Source organism: Typopeltis vanoorti, chromosome 15 (assembly GCF_054136105.1).
Source record: "Typopeltis vanoorti isolate ZY-2024b chromosome 15, IOZ_Tvanoo_1.0, whole genome shotgun sequence".
NCBI lineage: Eukaryota > Metazoa > Arthropoda > Arachnida > Uropygi > Thelyphonidae > Typopeltis > Typopeltis vanoorti.
Window position 1 is genome coordinate 101,314,623 of NC_143563.1, and position 20,707 is coordinate 101,335,329.

Here is a 20,707-nt window from a genome sequence, read left to right on the forward strand (position 1 = left end):
CACTGACTTATATATCTCAATCATATCACCCATCATAGTCTGTTGGTTCCACTGTGCCTTCTTCCAGATTTCATGCTTAATCCCTTCATTTACTTCTATCTTATTTAGTCTTTCAGTCTTGGAATACATTCACGAATTGCAGCTATTAAACAGTTCCTGATTAATTCCCAAGGAGTGTCTGTCTCTTGACTCCTCTTTTTATGCCACGGCTTCTAGTTATTTCCTAAGAATTTCATAATCACCATGCCTGTAGTTCCATATATGAGGGTGGTCTGAAAAGTTCTCGGCCTTGACCATAGCTGGAAACACTATCGGAAACCTTTTTTTTTTTCTAAGCTGGTACATCTGTCATAAGCATCTATGTCAAATTGCAAGTCATTCTATCAAAGAGTTCTTTTTATACAGCTGTCTGAAGCAAAAGTGTTGTCTATATCCCTTGAAATGGATAAAATTGAGTTTTGTGCGGTTATAAAATTCTTTGTAAAAGAAGGTTTAACACCAAAAAAAATTCATTCGAAGTTCATAAAGTTTATGGGCACTGTTTTCCTTCATTTTCAACAATTAAAAAATAGGTTGCCGACTTTAAACATGGCTGTACCAGCCTTGAAGATGATCCACGTGAAGGACATCCAAAAAATGTAACAACACCAGAAATCATTGACAAGTGAAGTGCACGATATGGTATTGGATGACTGGCAAGGAAAGTGCGTGAAATTGCTGGGACTATAGGCATTTCAAAAGAATGTGTAGGATATATTTTGCATTAAGAATTGCAAATGAAAAAGCTTTGCATAGGATGGGTGACACACTTGCTCACAGCAGATCAAAAACGTACTTGTGAAAATCTCTGAACAATGCTTGGAGCGTTTTAACAAGAATAAAACTGATTTTGTGCATTAATTTATTACTATGGATGAGACTTGGATTCGCCATTACACACCAGAATCCAAACAGTGGACAGAAGCCGGTTGTTCAGCTCCAAGGAAAGGCCATGGCATCAATGTTTTGGGATCCTAAAGGCATTTTGTTTATTAATTCTTGAAAGTGTAAAACAATAATTTGGGAATATCATTCTGATCTTTTAACCAGAATAGTAAAAAAATTCGTGAGAAAAGACTCGGTTTGCAGAAGAAAAAATTCATCTTTCATCAAGACAATGCACCTGCCCACAAAGGGTTTTGGCAATGGGAAAATTAAGGGATCCGAACTATGAATTGTTAGAACATCCACCCTATTCCCTAAATTTGGCTCCCTCTTACTTCTATCTTTTCCCAAAACTAAAACTCTTCCTCGTTGGTCAGCATTTTTCTTTGAATCAAGAAGTAATTGCAGCTGTAGAGGGGTATTTTGTAGATCTTATTGAGAACCACTACAGGGATGGGTTAATGGTGCTGGAGCATCACTGGAATAAATGAATTAGTCTTAGGGAGATTATGTTGAAAAATAAGAATAATTTTGAAATTATAATTTTGTGTTTTCCTTGTTAGGCCGAGAACTTTTCAGACCACCCTCGTATATCCCTTCTTCACAAAAGTTCTATGACTGATGATTTGATCCAATCTAAGACTCATATGCATTCTATTACATACTGCCTAAGACAGCTATCCCTCACGAACTCAAGAAATTCATTCTCCATACTCTCAGATCCTATATCTTTGTGCAAATTAATACTATCATAATCAAAATCGACAATAACGATCATTCCACTCTGGTTCATTAACAGCCGAGTTGCCTAAATATTTCTTTGTCTTTACTTTCCACATTCACTAGCCTATAGGAATACCCAACAAAATATCTCACCCTATCAGCTCCCACCTCAAACATGCGTTTACAATCACCGCTGCTATTTTCTCTGCATGTGTCAACCTTGTGCAGACATAAATCCCATGCTATCATTAGCAGCACTACTCATTTTGTGGATTGGACCTCCTTTGTTTTTGAGATGACTGCAGCAATCTTATGGAGAATACCTTCCACAAGTGTATGATAGCATTCAAACACTTGGGGAATATTTCACTCAAGTGTATAATAGCATTCAATGGAAATTTGGACCATTCTTCCTGTATGCATTTAATGAGGTCCTGGACATCAGGTGAGGCAGATGTCCCTTGACCTCACCCGATGCTCCAGTTCATCCCACTGATGTTCAGTAGGTGTGAGATCAGGGCTCTGTGGAGGCCTGTCAAGTGTAGAGACATTCATGTCCACAAGCTACGTAATTACAGAAGCAGCCTTATGACACTGTGCATTGGCTTGTTGAAAGAGACAATGGTCACTTCCACAGAAACACCACAAAGTAGGAAACACTGCATTGTCCAGGTTTAGATACCTCTCAGAATTCAGCATTTGTGGCACCACAAACAGAGGTATGAGGCCAAACCAGGAAAAACAGGACCATACCATCACACTGCCACCTCCAAATTTCATAATTGGGGTTACGCACTCTGGTAAGAAACTCTCTTTTAAGGTTACACAGTGGTCAGCATTCATAGTGAAGAAGTTATGGAGACACAACACACATGTTAAAATAATTACTTATCATTAAGAAAGTAACATTCAATGTTTTGACCTCTGTATTGAGGTCATCATCAGGAAAACATACATATGTATAGGATACAAGGTACATAACACCACACTATATAAAAGTAAGATGAATCTAAATGTTTGTTAATCATTTACCCTAGCCTGACCTCTGGTGGAGAAAAAAAAGAAAAAAACTGAACTACATTAAACAGTTTCTAAAGTTCTCTGGTATTAAAATTTTCTTCTGTTTGGTGTTCTGGATGCTATACAGGTTGAAGATGGGTCCTCCAAATTCTTGGAATAATTAATCCATCATTCTTGTTCATCAAGTCTAGTAAGAGACATTCACCAGGCATCTGACACACCTTTCCATCTGCTTGGTAGAGGGTGTAGCATGATTTATCACTCCATAACACAGCTTTCCAAGCTTCCACATCCCACTTACATGCTCTTTGTACCACTGAAGACGATGCTGCATGTTAGTTCAGGTAATGTGGAGCTTGCATATTGCTGTCCTACCTTGGTAACCCATGGTGTAAGCCTCTGTTCTGAATGTTTTGTACAGATTTGTGTTCCAGTCGATGCTCAGAACTCCGCATTCAATGTGATGAATAGCAGTTTTTACATATTATCCTTTGTAGCACCTTAGTCATGTTCAGTGATTGTGGTGAATTGTCCACTATGGGTAGCACTTGCAGTTCACTCTTTGCCCTTCCATCTCAGTATACTATCACTGATTGTTGACCTTGATGGCTCAATTTGTCACCAATTTGCCAAAAAAGATTGACCTGCAACTTGGCATCCTATCACAATGCCTCTTTCAAACTCCGTCAGTTCCCTCCATTTCAGCTGAATACAGTTGCACTGACTTGGAAGCATCATATTCCTCCAATTTATACCTACTCCAAACACGTGAGCATGCACGTGACATACCTCTCAGAGTTCAGCATTCATGGCATACCCTATCTGGACTTACACACACACAAGTGTGTGTATATATATATATATATATATATATATATATATATATATATATATATATACATTGTGTTGCTACAGACTTAGCAGTTCAGTTGTTGGGGATGAAGCCTGGGTACTAAATGAGTAATGATTATGGGTGACTTAAATTATCTGAACATTGACTGGGTAGCAGAGAAAACTCCTGAGAAGAAAAAGATAATTTATTGAGCTGTTATGAGACAGTTTTCCCAAGCAGCATGTGAAAAAAAAAAAGCAATGTGAGGCCAAAGAGTGTTAGACTGGATCACAGTAGAATGTGTCAGAATTAAGGAGGTGAATATTTTAGCCATCAATGGATGATGGTGATTGTGCTTTACTGTTCCTGGGAAGTAGCTAACTATATGGATTTTCCAATTAGGATAGGTTACATGCTGAACTGAAAAGTTTGAAATTATGACAACCTCAGGAGATTATCTTCAGTCCAATGGCATCAGTTATTGAATGTGAAGTATATCAGCAATGCATGGGAAGTTTTGAATTAGTAATGAAGCAAAAAGGAGAGTGTTTATTTGGTTAATGAGTGGGTTGCATTGCCAGAGTGGGTGGTGAATACTCCAATATTGAATGTATTCAACTACTAACAATTATCCTTTGTACTTATTATTCTTTTGAGACTTGGAAGTAATACCAATACTAATAATCAGTTCATCCACTCTCCTGGACTTGTGCACTCTCTCATCCACCACACCTTTTAGAACAGAATCTCTGTAAAGTGCTGCTCGTAAATCATTTGTCACTTTTTTCTCCTCCACTATCTTTTGTTTTATTCTTCTATTTGCATCCATCTATGTCTAATGTCATTTCTCTTCTTAATAATTTCATCCTTCAATTAGAGAAAGTGTTCTCTATTTCATTCATTAATCGCATCCACTATTGTTCCATCAATTATGCTTACTTCAGTTCCTGCAATCATGGTTGCTATTGCTTTTTTAATCATTTCTGTATTCAGAGTTACATTATCTGCACTCATATTCCTTTGCTCACCCTTCTGGCAGTTATTTTTCTCAGTCCTCCTCCTTAATCTGACTTTCACCTTTCATCTAATAATCTTCAACTTCTAGTTCTCAATATTCATTTAAATACTGGCAGTCCATTAGAATATAACACTTTCTGGAAGCCTTCACTCTCTTGCTGCTCTTGTTCAAATTGTCAAAACAGTTATGTCATTTACAGATGCATACATATTACACTCTCAACAATGAACATTTGAGTTCATTGTTGAGCAATGAACAATCCACTCTGCTCTCCACTTGATCCAGACACTCTGTGCATCTGTTTTCTTTAGTTCTGTCATTTTGCCTTTGTTAACTGCAACTATGTTACAGAAAATTCTGTATAAAAACCTACTAAAAAATTCTATCATTACTAAGCATTTTGTCTCAGTATCACAAATAAATAATTTTTTGGTGAAAGACATACAATTTTCAAAATATTATTACTATTATTATTATCACACCTCTGTAGAATCAATGACTAAAAGAGTGATGTCATACACACCCACACCAGCTGTCATATCTTCTCTTCAACTCATTCACATTAAATGCACTCATCACTTTAACAAGCAAACCATTCCATTTATTCACTGCTCTGTGAGAGAAAAATCTAGCCACTTTTTAACTGCACGAAAATTTAACTTTCATGGATGTCCTTAATATAATAAACACCATTTTTACATCATCAATAGGAAATGTATGAAATCAATTGCCAATTGCGCAGAGTCAAAATAACCTACCTCCAACTCCAGACAACATTTACATTTGTTGTACAGGTGTTCGAAGGCACAGTGGAAGTCCTATAGGAAAGAACTTCAATGTTTAGGTAACACCAAGCTGGAGGTCCTCAATGTCACTAAAGCATTTCCCTTTCAAGGAACATTTCATCTTTGGGAAGACAAAAATGTCGGTGGGGTCTAAATCTGGCAAATGGGGAGGGGAGGGGGGGTGTTGGATCACACAGATCGAACTTAGAAGCCAGAAACTGCTTCACAGGCAGTTTTTGGCAGTGTGCAGCCACATTGTCATGCAACAGATCTTTCCTGACACACGGTGTGCAGGGGTACATATGTTACATTACTCCTAAATAATACCGATCATTCAGTATGGTGCTCTCAGGAACAAATTCACTGTGGATAATTCTAGCATCATCGAAAAAAACAATGACTATTCTCTTGACACATGATTTTTCAACCGGACTTTCTTCTGCTGGAGTGAAGACATTCTACACCATTCCAAGCTTTGTCGTTTCATTTCAGGATCAAACTGAAAATACTAATTTTCATCACCGATGACCATTCTTTGAATACATCATGATCACAATCAGCTGTATGGATGAAATTTTGAAAACATGCAACCCAGTGCTTTCTCTGTTCATGTGTGCGGCACAAACCTTGAACAAATCTTCCACTTGTGCAAATCTCTTTCTAAGATTAATCTGGCCATTTCTTTACTGACATCGAGCTGTACAGCAAGTAGCTATTCACCTGTCATGGACAGCAATTTCTCTAGATTTCACCACATTTTGATTTCTCCATCCTCCAAAGACTCCCTCCCTTCTTTAAACATTGAAAACTAGCGGAATATTTGCGCACGACTTAGTGCATTGAAGTCTGTTATCTCTGTAAATGGTTTTTAGGTGTTGGTACACTTCTATAGCAGTTTTTCCTAATTTAGAGTAAAATCCACTCTACACACACTCTTATTTAAATGGCTGCTATACGAAAACTGCTGCATCACCCAACTCAAAAGTTGCACCTGTGATTAGCGATTATTCAAAGGGCTGTCCTGTAACAAATCAATCTCATTACTTAACGGGCATGCTGTGTGTGTGTGTGTGTAACCTATATATATATATATATGTTCTTTCTTGTGGTTGTATCAGTTGCTTTAATATCATTTTTGTTCTATGTGTTTATCAGAACTTTCCAGATTCCCCCCCCCATATTGTTATTATTATTCATTGATTACATGAATTTTCTCACTTTCTGCTTCCCATTATTCTCCTTGTATTTCTTTTCCTGTCTTAGTTCTTGTAAATGTTAATTTCTAATAATTCCTTTTAATTCGGATATTTCATATGTTAATTTTTCTTAATTTATGTAACAAATATAAAAGTTTTCATTTCTCAATGCTACATTATTGTTGTCCTTAGCTTTCGATGCTTCTTTATTGTTCAGCTGGATTTTGGTGCCATTTTAAAAAACTATCTTAATTTAACATAAGTCTTATATATTTTACCAAATGCTGTTTTAGGAATTTATACAATAAAATCAGTAAAAATCATAATATAGTAAACATACACTAACTAATCTAAAAAAAAGCCTAATCATACAGGAACCTCTAATTACACTTAAAACATCCTACTGTTTATTTAAGGGATTTTTTTGTATTTATCTCTTTATTTCTAACAATTATTTTTTTATTTTTCGTGCTTTTATTTATTGCACAAGGGTTTACTTCGATTGGTGCAATGACCTCTTTTATACTATTTCTTTCAGAATTCAAAAAAATCACTAATTCAAGACCAAAATACAAAAATAAACACATTTAATAAAACAAAAACAATATATATACACTTCAAACAATATTACATAACTAACTACAAAATTAATTGGATCCAAGGCCTTTTTAAAAATAAACTTACACTTAAGACTAGACTAAACACTTTGTTTGCACAATGACAAAATATTCATAGCAATTTCTCTATCTGTTAAGGTAACGTGACCAATTTTTTTACAATGAAAAGGAGGACGAAAAAATTTAAGAAAAAAGTACAACGTAAATAAATGAAACATTTTATTAATTTAAACAAAAATACACTAATCATGCTTACATTCCTTTTATTTTTTAATTAAACGAGTATTTTTATTGAATGAATATTTTTTGTCAATATATCATTTTCTAACAATATATTGGAAATTTCGGAGAAAGAAATATCCATCATATTGAATTTTACGGTAAGTGCTGCAGCTAGAGTATCAACATTGAATCTTGATTTCTCACTTGTCCAAAATTCATTACCAATTGAAAAAACTCTTTCAACTGCTGCATTAGTTCCAGGGCAGCACAACGTAAATTCAACAAGAATAACTAAATTTTCATATGGAATGTGTTCATTTTTGAAATGGTTAAATATTTCCACCCATCTTTTATCAATTTCAACATGTTGATTTTCCCATTGTTCTAATTTATCAGAATTTAAATATACTTTCAGTCTTCTAATTTCTTCAAACAGACAATTGTCATCGATTTTAATATCAGGCATTTCTTTCGATAAAAACTCAACACAATTTTCAATATCTGAACAATTTACTTGCGATGAAGTCAAAAAACACCATTGAAAACTGTTATTTCCTGTGATATTTTGTTTCAGACCATTCTTCGACATATTGGAAACATGTTTGGTAAAAATTCTGCACTTCTTTGGTAAACTTTTCTGTTATGCCCAGATCTGATTCCTCTAAGTTTGACAATTTTCTTTTTATTATTAAAGGAATAAATTTTTCTTCAAATCGTGATTTATATTGAAGGATTACTTTATCTCTATATTACACTTCGTGTTGATTTCTAACGGAAATACGAAATTATTTCTCAGTGAATATTATACTCAGGAAAGTAAAATTCACGTTTTATTAATTCAATTTTATACAACTCTGTTTTCAACACAAGTGTAAAATAATTTAAATATAGATTTAGTAAAGGTTTATCGCTTTTGTTATTAAAGTTTTAGTTTTAATTATTAATTTTATTTATTCATAATGTGCTTGCATCGTTCGTGTGGCTCTATATTTTATTTTTAATTTTTAATTTCATTTAAGGGATGGAAAAATCAAGAAAGAGGAAATGCCATTTCGACGATCAATTGAAAAAGGAATTTCCACTCCTCATATCAAAGAGAGACAACATTGTTTTCTGCAATATTTGCAGAGGAGAATTTTGTATTGCAGTTGGAGGCAGAGCAGCTATAACGAAACACTTGAACACCAACAAACATAAGCAATCATTAGATGCATCAGCTTCCAGTAGTAAAGTAACCTATTTTTTTAAAACTTCTAATTATTCTGAAGATGAAAAACAGTTAGCTGTAATGGAGGGGACATTTGCATTTCATACCATAATTCACAATCAAAATTTTCGTAGTATGAATTGTACAACTAAATTATTGAAAAAGTTTCACAATGCTGTCTATGGCTATTATTAAATCAGTATTTAAAAATTACTGTGATAAAATACTTGCAGAAGACTTGAAAAATGCAGCATTTGTAACGGTTTTATCTGATGCATCAAATCATAATGAAACCAAATTGTCTCCATTACTAGTAAGGTATTATAATGTTACCAAGGGCATTCAAGTAAAAATTTTAAATTTAGAATCCATTGAGGGCGAAACTGCTGAAATTTTGTCGAACCACCTATGCAGAGTAATAAATGAAAACAATTTGAAATCTAAAGTTGTTGCACTAACAGCTGATAATACAAACCACAAATTTTGGTGGGCGAAGACGCAAAGGAGTGAATAATGTCTATGTAAAATTACAAGATTTACTCCAAAAGAAAATACTAGGAATAGGTTGTAATGCACATATTTTGTCAAATGCAATCAACACAGCGTCATGTGCCATGCCAATTGATGTAGAAATAATAATAACGACAATTTATTTGTATTTTAGTCATTTTACTGTTCATGTGGCTACTTTAAAACAATTTTGTGAAGACGCAAATGTTGAATACAAAAAACTTTTAGGATATTCAAAAGTTGGATGGCTCGCTCTAACACCTGCTATAGAGCGTCTTCACAAAATTGTTTTAAAGTAGCCACATGAACAGTAAAACGACTAAAATACAAATAAATTGTCGTTATTATTATTTCTACATCAATTGGCATGGCACATGATGCTGTGTTGATTGCATTTGACAAAATATGTGCATTACAACCTATTCCTAGTATTTTCTTTTGGAGTAAATCTTGTAATTTTACATAGACATTATTCACTCCTTTGTGTCTTCGCCCACCAAAATTTGTGTTTGTATTATCAGCTGTTAGTGCAACAACTTTAGATTTCAAATTGTTTTCATTTATTACTCTGCATAGGTGGTTTGACAAAATTTCAGCAGTTTCACCCTCAATGGATTCTAAATTTAAAATTTTTACTTGAATACCCTTGGTAACATTATAATACCTTACTAGTAATGGAGACAATTTGGTTTCATCATGATTTGATGCATCAGATAAAACCGTTACAAATGCTGCATTTTTCAAGTCTTCTGCAAGTATTTTATCACAGTAATTTTTAAATACTGATTTAATAATAGTCTCATATTTTGTCCTGGCACATGAAAATTTAGCATTGTGAAACTTTTTCAATAATTTAGTTGTACAATCCATACTACGAAAACTTTGATTGTGAATTATGGTATGAAATGCAAATGTCCCCTCCATTACAGCTAACTGTCTTTCATCTTCAGAACAATTAGAAGTTTTAAAAAAATAGGCTACTTTACTACCGGAAGCTGATGCATCTAATGATTGCTTATGTTTGTTGGTGTTCAAGTATTTCGTTATAACTGCTCTGCCTCCAACTGCAATACAAAATTCTCCTCTGCAAATATTGCAGAAAACAATGTTGTCTCTCTTTGATATGAGGAGTGGAAATTCCTTTTTCAATTGATCGTCGAAATGGCATTTCCTCTTTCTTGATTTTTCCATCCCTTAAATGAAATTAAAAATTAAAAATAAAATATAGAGCCACACGAACGATGCAAGCACATTATGAATAAATAAAATTAATAATTAAAACAAACTTTAATAACAAAAGCGATAAAACTTTACTAAATCTATATTTAAATTATTTTACACTTGTGTTGAAAACAGGGTTGTATAAAATTGAATTAATAAAACGTGAATTGTACTTAACTGAGTATAATATTCACTGAGAAATAAATAATTTCGTATTTCCATTAGAAATAAACACGAAGTATAATATAGAGATAAAGTAAACAAAGTGAAGTGCGCAATGGTGCGAGACACGTGAAGTTCTCCTATGCCCTGCACATGCGTTTCATAATCGCGTCTTTCCGAACTGTACCGTCACATGATGCGTAACAGTTCGGCACGGCATCTCTGAATACAGAGATTAACAGATTAGTTTTAAAATATTGAAAAGGAGGACAGGTAGGAGGACACTTTTCGAGAAAGGACAGAACCTACAAAAGAAGGACTGTCCTCCCTAAAGGAGGCCGATTGGTTACCTTATTAAGGCCCTTTTCCGAAGATATATGACTTTATTCTTCATTTTCATAGGATCCTTTCTCATCACTTATGTAGCACACATTGATTCTTCCTGACTCAATTTTGTTTCCTTTCCAGTAGAAATAATAGTTAGATCCGGTGTCTTTAAGACAGATGAAACTTCCTAATCAGCGTTTCCTCGAACATTCCTTTAGAACGTAAATAGCAACTTCTTCTTTTATTCACTAATGGTTATTCTTCCACTTTAAAAATTCACAGTTCTATGATTCCCTTTTCGAAATCTACTATATTTATCTTCCAATTAGCGTTTCCTCCAGTATTCCTTTTAAAACATCTATAGCAATACTGTATTTTCTTTTATTTACCAATACTTATTCCACTTTAAAACTTCATAGTTCCGCGATTCCTTTTTCGAAATATACTATTAATTTTCTTCCGAATGTCACATAAAAAACTCAATTTCCTAAGAATCTAAATATCTGCCGGCCTGTGTTCTTATTTCTTCCCGAACGTTATCTTGTTTACTCTCTGATACTGAACGCTCTCCTTGTCAGCTGTCAATCACACATCAAACTTCTCGGCGAGTATGCGCACTCCATGAAATTGGCAAGCAAGAAGAAACTTGCTTGCCAATTAGTCTTCTTGCTTGCCAATTAGGTATAATGGCTGACACGTAACGAGGATGTTTTTTCAAAACACAAAACTTAATATTTTAAACTACAATAAAATTGTTTAAAGCAACACAGCTATTCAAATCCGGTAAGTGCATAAATTTTTAACTGCTTTACATTTCATTTTGGCAAAACAATTTCAATAACGGGCACATCACAAATGCCTGTTATGAAACCAAAACTAATAAACATACTAACATAAACAATTCGTAAAAATATTCAGAATTTTAAATTATGATTCTTTTTACAGTACAAATATTACAACAAAAAACAACTTATTTTTGCTGAAGCAAAAATAAGTTGTTTTTTGTAGACAGGAAGTAGAATAAGATTCTACTTCCTTGATGACACATATTTATTTCCTTCCATTTAAATATCATGGAAAGAGTGTCGGTTAATAGTGTGTTATAGCTTGTGTGTGTGTGGAGGGATATAATAGCAACCTAAGTTGAGAGAGAGGGAGAATAGATGTAGAGGAAATATTATATATTATGGAAACCAATTATAAAAATTTATAGGAAGAAGAGGAGCAGATTCTTCTTGTAAGGTGCTTAGTAAATGAAATTCACAGAGAAGCCAAATGTGTATTGAAAGAACTAGATGACAATAATTACACAGTAATACCCTGCCTTAGGACACTTTGCTCTGCAACGATCCATTCATACGATGCTACATTTTTTCATAAGATTGTTTTAGTGACATGATCTCCCCCCACACACACACACATGCAGAATCAACTGATTCACGATTTTTGTGAACTGTTTGTGCATGATATTGTTGCTTGCTGCATCTGTCTATATTTTGGTGTTTCACTGTAAATTATAAACTCTTTATAACTATTGTTTTATTTGATTATTGTTAATAATGGGAGATAAAATTCGAAGTAAGGGTGCTGTTGCTTCCACTGCAAAGAAGGAGAACTGTAACCCTGTTACCTTACATATTAAGAATAAAATTATTAAATTTAGTTATGAATGTGTGTTGGACACTGAGATAGACCACAGGCTAAATAAACTTATCTCACACTACAATTATTATAGTTGTTTAAAACAAAGATAAAGCAAAAAAGTGCTACAGCAGTTAATACTACAGTTATCTGTAAATGTGACAGTCTTATTGCAGAAATGGAAAACTTTTAATGGTGTAGATCGAGAACCAAACTGGTTGGTGCATTCTTAGAGCCAAGCTATTCAGAATAACTTTTTCATATGCAAAAATTATTCTATATTTATTATTTGCATACCTGATAAAATTAAATGCTTTGTTTACATTAGTTATACACATATATGTCATGCTTAAAAACTTTATTAAAACATTACATGCATTCACAAGGTAAAAAAAAGAAAAGAAAAGAAAAAAAAAAAAGGCAGTGGTTTGCTATGTGATGGTGGTTTGGAACCTAACACACTGTATTCCCGGAGTATTCCTCTATTCAGAATAGGTTTTTAGTCTGAGTATTCAATGGAGCCTATCTGGTAGTAGTCATAATAAAATATACTTACCAATCATCTTCCATTCCTGTTCCAAGTCGACCACTATCACCACATCCCCAAGAATATGCTTCTCCATTTCCTCCTATTATTACTACGTGATGAGGCCCACAGCTTATAGCAGAAACATCCACACTGTTTAAAATATAATATGAACATCAAGTTCTATGCACTTACATTGCATCAAAGTATAATTTTTAATACAATAAACAGGAATTTATCTAGCTTCCATGGAAAATTTTGTGTCATAATGCAACTTATATAAAACACAACAACCAGAATATAGAATCCTAAAACAGAAAATGCTCCAAACACAATTTTTTTTTAAGTTGTATTTTGTTATATAGTCAACCTATTATATTATATTTATATAATACAGGAAGAATGGTATGTTTACACAATCATAAGGGTTTTTTACTTTTTTTTTTTTTTTTTACTGTGAAGCATAAGTGAATAGCATAAGCAGCAGAAATTATATTAATAGTTCACTGTAGATAGCATAATTGTTGAAGAGGACGTTAGTTTCCTTTTTGTTTCATATACATTTCCTTTTCAATATAAATTATTAATATTTGCATGCATACACACACACAAAGTTAGGATCACATAATCAACTTAAGGATCACTTAAAGATCACAGTTATATAACTGGGTTAGAAACCTCCACTTAACTGTTAAGAAATGTGGAGAACTGACCACCACTTCTGACCTAATGTCCAGTCCTCACTTTCACATGGTGAAAGTGCACACAACTGGATATCCACTGGACTGAAAGTTCATTCTTGTTCTTTATGGGGTTTAGCTAGGCAAACTGTATTCTTAACATAAATCAGAAACAAACATGAAGGTACAGCATGATGAAAAATTCAGGGGGAGGGTGTCATATGGTTAATTAAGACAGTTGCTGTTTTCATCAGTCAACCAGGGCAAACACTGAAAAGTGAGCTACTAACAAACTAACATTAACAGAATTGAAGATAGGCATGACAAAATAGGAATGAGTACAGATTTCCTTTCTGAAAAAGTAGAGAAGACACAAGAAAAAAAGAAAACTTTTGTTGACTGTACTGTTGTTGCTAATGATATCAGTGGTGACTGGTGACAACAGAAAGAGGTGGGGCCATGGGCCAAAAACAACTTACTTTTTTTATATTTAAATAGTGGGTTCTATTATTGATTTATAGTTATTTCTATTACAATAATGTTTAGTCAGAATCCACTGATGCATTGAGCTATTAATTTTTTAAAATTGTTAGGACATAACATATACGGGCTCAATGTGTTAATAACACGAAAACTCGAAAGATTTGCAGCTGCGGGCATAGTGTGATTCTTTCATTGTCAATGAAAGAATCACATGCTATTTACTTACAAAAGCAGTGATTGGGCCAGACTAAACAAGTCCAAAAATAAGCGTTGTGCCCAGTAAACCAACACGATTGCTAGTGCACATGCTTCACAATCAAAGAATTGCACGCTATGTACGTACGTGCCAACACAGTGACTGGGCCAGACTAAACTGACCCTAAGATAAGCATTGCACTGGGTAAACAAACATGATTGCTAGTGCACGTGCTTCATACATCCCTGTGTTCTACACGTATAAAACAGGGCCAGCCGTGGCTGGCTCCAGAGACCGTACTAAGATGCATTATACAATATTGCCACAAAATACTACAGTAATTTTTTTATTAAATGATAACACATATTGGAAATAGATCAAAAAATAATAATTGCAAGAAACATACTTTTTAAAACTACAATTATTGGGCTAGCTATACAAATAGGTGGGACCTGGCCCCTACAGACAAGCCGCCCCTGAATGATATCCTCATATTGGTTTAGAATACAAAATTATACAGAGGATTTAAAATTGGAAGTAATAACTACTTAGTTTTCAAGAAGGATAAAAATGAATATCATATTCCAGGGATGGCTGCTTGTCATTTCCGGAAGTTGCAAAGTTCCTTCCCCTTGCTCTACCATAATAAAAACCTCCTTGGTGTCAATCTAATAACAGCCTTTCAATAACTTAAATGTCTCAATCATATCACCTCCCTTCATATTCTATCTAACAAACTCTGTAATTTGCATGTCTTCAGTCTCTCCTCATAACCAATATTGTATAATCCTATAAATTAAAGATACCAAGAAATTATATACTTGATTTAATCTTTTATCCAAGTGTAAGCAAACAAAGCTTGCACCTGAAGCATTTTCAGGACTGGGGCAACTCGTGGCAAAGTGGTATGACATCGCATCACTTCTCTTAGTATCCCATAATGCAAATCACATCTCCTTGCAGATATGTATAATGCAATGCATTATAGGAAGAGTCACTACCCAGACCGGTTTCACTATATAACTGAAGGGAGGTCTCCAAAACTTAGGTGATCCCCAGATCACTCTAAACTCAGCAAGTGCTAGCAATCCAAAGGATCGTTTTACTCAGCGGTGGTTCCACTCAGTGACAGGTCCACCCTGCTCCAGAGAGGAACCCTCAGCAGTGGCTCTGCCCAATGGCAGGATCACACACCAAGAAGCAGAGCCATAATCTCAGCAGTCCCCACTCAGAGGCAGACGAAAACCCACACCTGAATAGAGCCTCTCATATCTCAGGGAAGCAACCACTTCAAAACAAAAGGGCATCAGTGGGAGCCAGATCCAGAGATGGTACCAAGGTTGAAGTAATGCAGAAGTCATATTTTTATATATGAATTGCCAAAAGGTGCAAACCTTATTATCATAATACTCTGGATTAGAGATAGTTAATTGTTGAAAGTTTTTCCACTTTATTATACTATAAATTAAAGATACCAAGAAATTATATACTTGGTTTAATCCTTTATTCAAGTATAAGCAAACAAAGCTTTGCATTATGGGATACTAAGGCAAGTGATGTGAAGTCATACCACCTTTACCACGAGTTGCCCTAGTCCTGAAAATACTTCAGGATTAAACTAAGTACAGTAATACCCCGACTTACGTGAATCCGAAGTTACGCGGTTTCTTATATGTACACATTCCCCTCCTGCATCATGCCTCACCACTATAGTATCTTTCCGGTGCCGGCCGCATTCGCCAGAGTCGCACATGCTGTGAACAAGCACTGACGTGTTTTGCGGGGTCTCCATTCATACTCGATTTTTATAGCCTACAAATCTTGTGATTGTTTAATGTTATGTTCTTGATAAAAATTTTATCACATAAAAAATAATAACGTCATCCAAAAGAAGCAAGTCCGATTCTTCTACAGCTAGCAAGAAAAGAAAAACATTGACCTGGAAAAAACTTTGTCCATCCTTTTTTTAAATGCAAAACAGAAATGTTGCCAAAAACTGATCAAGTTGCTGAAGCAATAGAAGAAGTTATCAACCTTGCTAGGCAATTAGATTTAGAAGTCGACAGTGAAGATGTCAGAGAGCTGTTAGACTCACATAACAAGGGCTTACAATCGACGAGCTCATAGAGATGTGTGAGCAAAGTGCTACTGAAGAGATTGAAACCTCAGATCCAGTTCTGCCAGAAAAGCACATGACAATTGTAAAATTAACAGAAGGTCTCAGCTTAATTAAGAAAGGCTTACAGATTTTGGAGGTTATAGATTCTAATGAGGAACGAATTGTAATAAGAGATATAAGAGTAATAAGAGTAACAAGGAATAAAAAAAATCATTTGCTTGCTATGAAGAAATTTTGCATGACAAGAAAAAGACATTATGCCATCAGACTAATCTATTAGATTTTATGAAACCATGGACATTGAAATAACTTTCTTTTTTTTTATGTACGAAAAACTACAATTATGATTATATTTCTTAAAAAATATAGGTGTTTTTGTAAACCTTTGGTCCCAATTAACTAATGTTTTCTATGTTTGTATATATAAATTAGATGCAAAATTATACCTCGAGTTACGCAAATTTGACTTACGCACTTTTCGTTGCTCCCACCTACCACGTAACTTCAGGGTTTTATTGTATATAATTTCTTGGTGTATTGTATATAATTTCTTAATTTATAGTATAACAATGTGGAAAAAATTTCAACAATTAAGTATTGTTAATCCAGAGTATTATAAATAATAAGGTGTCACACCTTTTGGCAACAACTCATATATAAAAATATGACTTCAGCATTACTTCAACTTTGGTATCACCTCTGGGTCTGGCTCCCACTCATGTGCTTTTGTACAGAAGTGGATGTGACACAAGGCTGTAATCAATGAAGTTTTAACTGAGGCTCGGCTATTGCTGTTTCTGGGTCTGGCTCTCACAGATGTGTTTTTGCACAAAAGGGGCGGTGCATTCCCTGAGATATGAGCGGCTCTGCTTGGGGGGGGGGGGGGAGTTTGCCTGTCTCTGAGTGGGACTATTGCTGAGGGGAGCCAATGCTGAGTTAAATGATCACACAGGGTCGCTTATTGTTGGGTGATCTGAGTGATTGCATGAGTTTTTGGAGAGGTAACCCAGCAATTAAACAGGGAAACCAGTTGGTGGTTTGATTCCAGGGCAGCAGAGTTTTTGCTCCCTTAAGATTTTTGCCTTAAGGAGATTTTGAGCATCCTGGGATTTGGATCTGTTGGGGTGGCATGTATTATGGCTTCCTTGGCTGATGTTCTTCCTGGAATATGAGCGGTTCTGCTTGGTAGTAAGGAATCCAGTCACTCAGCAGAGCCACTGCCGAGTTAAATGATCATTCAGGTCATTCATTGTTGAGTGATTGCACGAGTTTTTGGAGAGGAGCTCTACACTTAAACAGGGAAATCGATCTGGGTAGTGACTTTTCCCATAATGCATAGCATTATACATGCTGCAAGGAGATGTGCTTTGCATTATGGGACTTTAAGGCAAGTGATGTGAAGTCATACCGCCTTTACCACGAGTTGCCCCAGTTTTGAAAATACTTTAGTCACAAACTTTGTTTGCTTACACTTGGATAAAGGATTAACTGAGTATATAACTTCTTCGTATCTTTAATTTATAGTATAACCAAGTGGAAAAACTTTCAACAATTGTACAATCCTGATAGCATTTTCATTAGCTATCTATGCACCCTCTCCAAGGTTATTTTATCTTTTCAAATACAGATGACCAGATCTGAGCAGAGAAATCCAGATGTGGTCTACTCTGAGCTTTACACAATGGGACTACTATCCTTTTATTTATCGTGGTCAGTGTCCTCCTGAATACTGTGGCAGTTCTCCAAAGGCAAACAGATTACCAAAAATAAGAATGCTCATTAATAAATCCATACTGCTTGCATATATAATCTTGCCATAATCTGCCCAATTCTGTATACCAGTTCTTGACAATTTCCTCAAAATCTTACCAACTTGAGAAGGAAAAGAAAGAAAGAAGTCTGATGGGAAACATACAGCTGATTTTGAGATGTCGTCTTACAGAAGGCTGTTGAGTATATCATATGCAGAAAGGCAGACAAACAGGTGGGTGCTAGAAAGGATCACTTGAACTTTAAGATTCTTTAAGGAAAATTGACAAAAGAAAGTTGAAATACTTTGGACACACTGAAATGATGGAAGAGGACTTCTCAGAACAGTAATAGAAGGTAAAGTTCCTGGAAAAAGAAGAATGGGTAGACTGTCAATGAGACGGATGGATGATGTATCTGGAGTGACTATCTTCAAAGAGCTGAAACCACCAGAAAAGCATACAACAGGACTACATGGCGAGGACTGGTGTGATACATCACCGAGCATCTGAAGTGACCATATGGCATCTGCTGATGTCCAATGAATAGATGCAATCTACCACCTCCTTATGCAATGGCACTATCTTACCTTCTGCTGTCCATGTACTTTCCCTGTTGCAAAACTTTCATAAAGAGCCAAGTTAATGGCAAGGTCAGTTTTTCCACAGCAGATTCCTTTAAAATATGTATCAAAATTCCATCTACTCAGAATTCAAAATTCATTCTCTTTATTCACATTTAACTTCACCACTCCTTATACCCCTCTAGGAATAATGCCTGCTCAACAAGGATGAAAGGCTATAATAAAATGATCATGACAGAGCTGAACTATGTCCTCTACCTTGGTCACCCAAGTGCCATTTCCATGCAGCAGGGTAATCCACCCACAGTAATTTTTTTCCTACTGACTACATAATGAAAAAATGATTTCAAATCCCTTCTGTTATCCATTAACATTCCTTATTGAAAAAACGGCAATGCTATTAATTAGGCTTTTCAATTTAACTCTCAGCACTGGCAGATTTCCAAGAGAGTGGAAAGAGGACAAAATAATTCCCTTGAATAAGGGAGGTTCTAAGACTGAAATAGCAAATTATAGATCAATCAATATCTCAGGAATGTGGTAAAAGTACTGAAAAAAATTTTTTATAATAGAGTAACAGCTTATAAAGGAAATAGCAACAGAATGATTCTGCTGGATTTTTCAAAAGCATTTGACAGAATACCACATGGTACTCTGTTATGCAAATTAGAACAAATGGAGACAGATATGACACTAGTTATGTGGATAAGACAGTGGCTGCTGGAAAGATATCAAAAAGTGGTATATGGAGGGCAGAATCAAGATGAAAACATGAGACTAGTGGTGTGACATAATTATGTTAAAGATACCAAGCAATTTTAAACCTGGTTTTACTCCATTTTTTCCAAGTAAGCAAACAGACAATGTCAAGTTTGCGCCTGCAATTTATGCAAGACTAGCTGATCCCACAGGTAGTGCAAGACCAAGGCAACTCGTGGTAAAAGTGGAGCAAGCTCTGATCACTAATCTTAATATTTACCCTTAATGCAAAACACATCTCCAAGAAGGGGATGTATGATGTTTTGTTGAGGTCTCATTTTATTGAGACCTTTATTGAGACTTTTATTGAGATCTTTATTGAGGTCTCATCAGTGGGAGCCTGGCTAGCCAGGCTCCCACTGATGAGACCTCAATAAAGGTCAAAACCGGTCTGGGTAGTGGCCCCTTGCCTTTAATACAAAACATCATACATCCCCTTCTTGGAGATGTGTTTTGCATTAAGGGTAAATATTAAGATTAGTGATCAGAGCTTGCTCCACTTTTACCACGAGTTGCCTTGGTCTTGCACTACCTGTGGGATCAGCTAGTCTTGCATAAATTGCAGGCGCAAACTTGACATTGTCTGTTTGCTTACTTGGAAAAAATGGAGTAAAACCAGGTTTAAAAAATTGCTTGGTATCTTTAACATAACTATACCCAAGTTAAAAATACTTTCTACAGGTGTGACATAATGTTCTGTGCTGGGACTACTACTATTTCATTTGTACATAAACAATAGAGGAAATAACCTGAAAGGAAATATTCAGTTGTTTTCTGATGTTGCAAAATTTGGTAGCATAACAGTTAATCAAGGCGATATGGTGAGCTTGCAGGACGACTTAAAAAAGGCTGTTAGTATGGGCAAAAGATAATGGGCATCAATTTAATATGGAAAATGTAAAGTTATACATTTTGGGATAAACACATTGGTGTCCAGAACCTAAGGACAAACACTATTTCTGAAGATTACAACCACAAACTCAGATGAATCAGCTTGTGACAATTTCTAGTAGAAAGCAGGTACTCATTCAAATTTTTGAATCACGTGCAAAGGAATCACGTGGTTGCACTCAACAGGATAAAAGGCAAAATTCTGCACTAAGTAAATTGTGTTTGAAGGAAGCTCTTTTCGTGAAGGAATAAGGTTGCAAACTTGGATATCTTGTAATGTCTCAAAGATATTATCTAGATGATTTCACACAGCAAT

The 20,707-nt window shown here is 35.1% G+C and overlaps 1 protein-coding gene across 4 annotated transcripts in view; it reads right to left on the reverse strand.

The window, feature by feature from the left end:
• The window catches only part of LOC150099031 (serine/threonine-protein kinase Nek8-like), a 1,046,903-nt gene that overhangs the window by 467,865 nt on the left and 558,331 nt on the right, over nucleotides 1-20,707 (reverse strand). For all 4 annotated transcript variants that reach the window (XR_016549512.1, XM_090405252.1, XM_090405251.1 and 1 more), the window contains one exon: nucleotides 12,962-13,084. Coding sequence is in view for 3 of the 4 variants with exons in the window: in XM_090405252.1 (XP_090261378.1) it covers nucleotides 12,962-13,084 (123 nt within the window). In the remaining variant the exon portion in view is untranslated. The remainder of the gene's footprint in view (nucleotides 1-12,961; nucleotides 13,085-20,707) is intronic.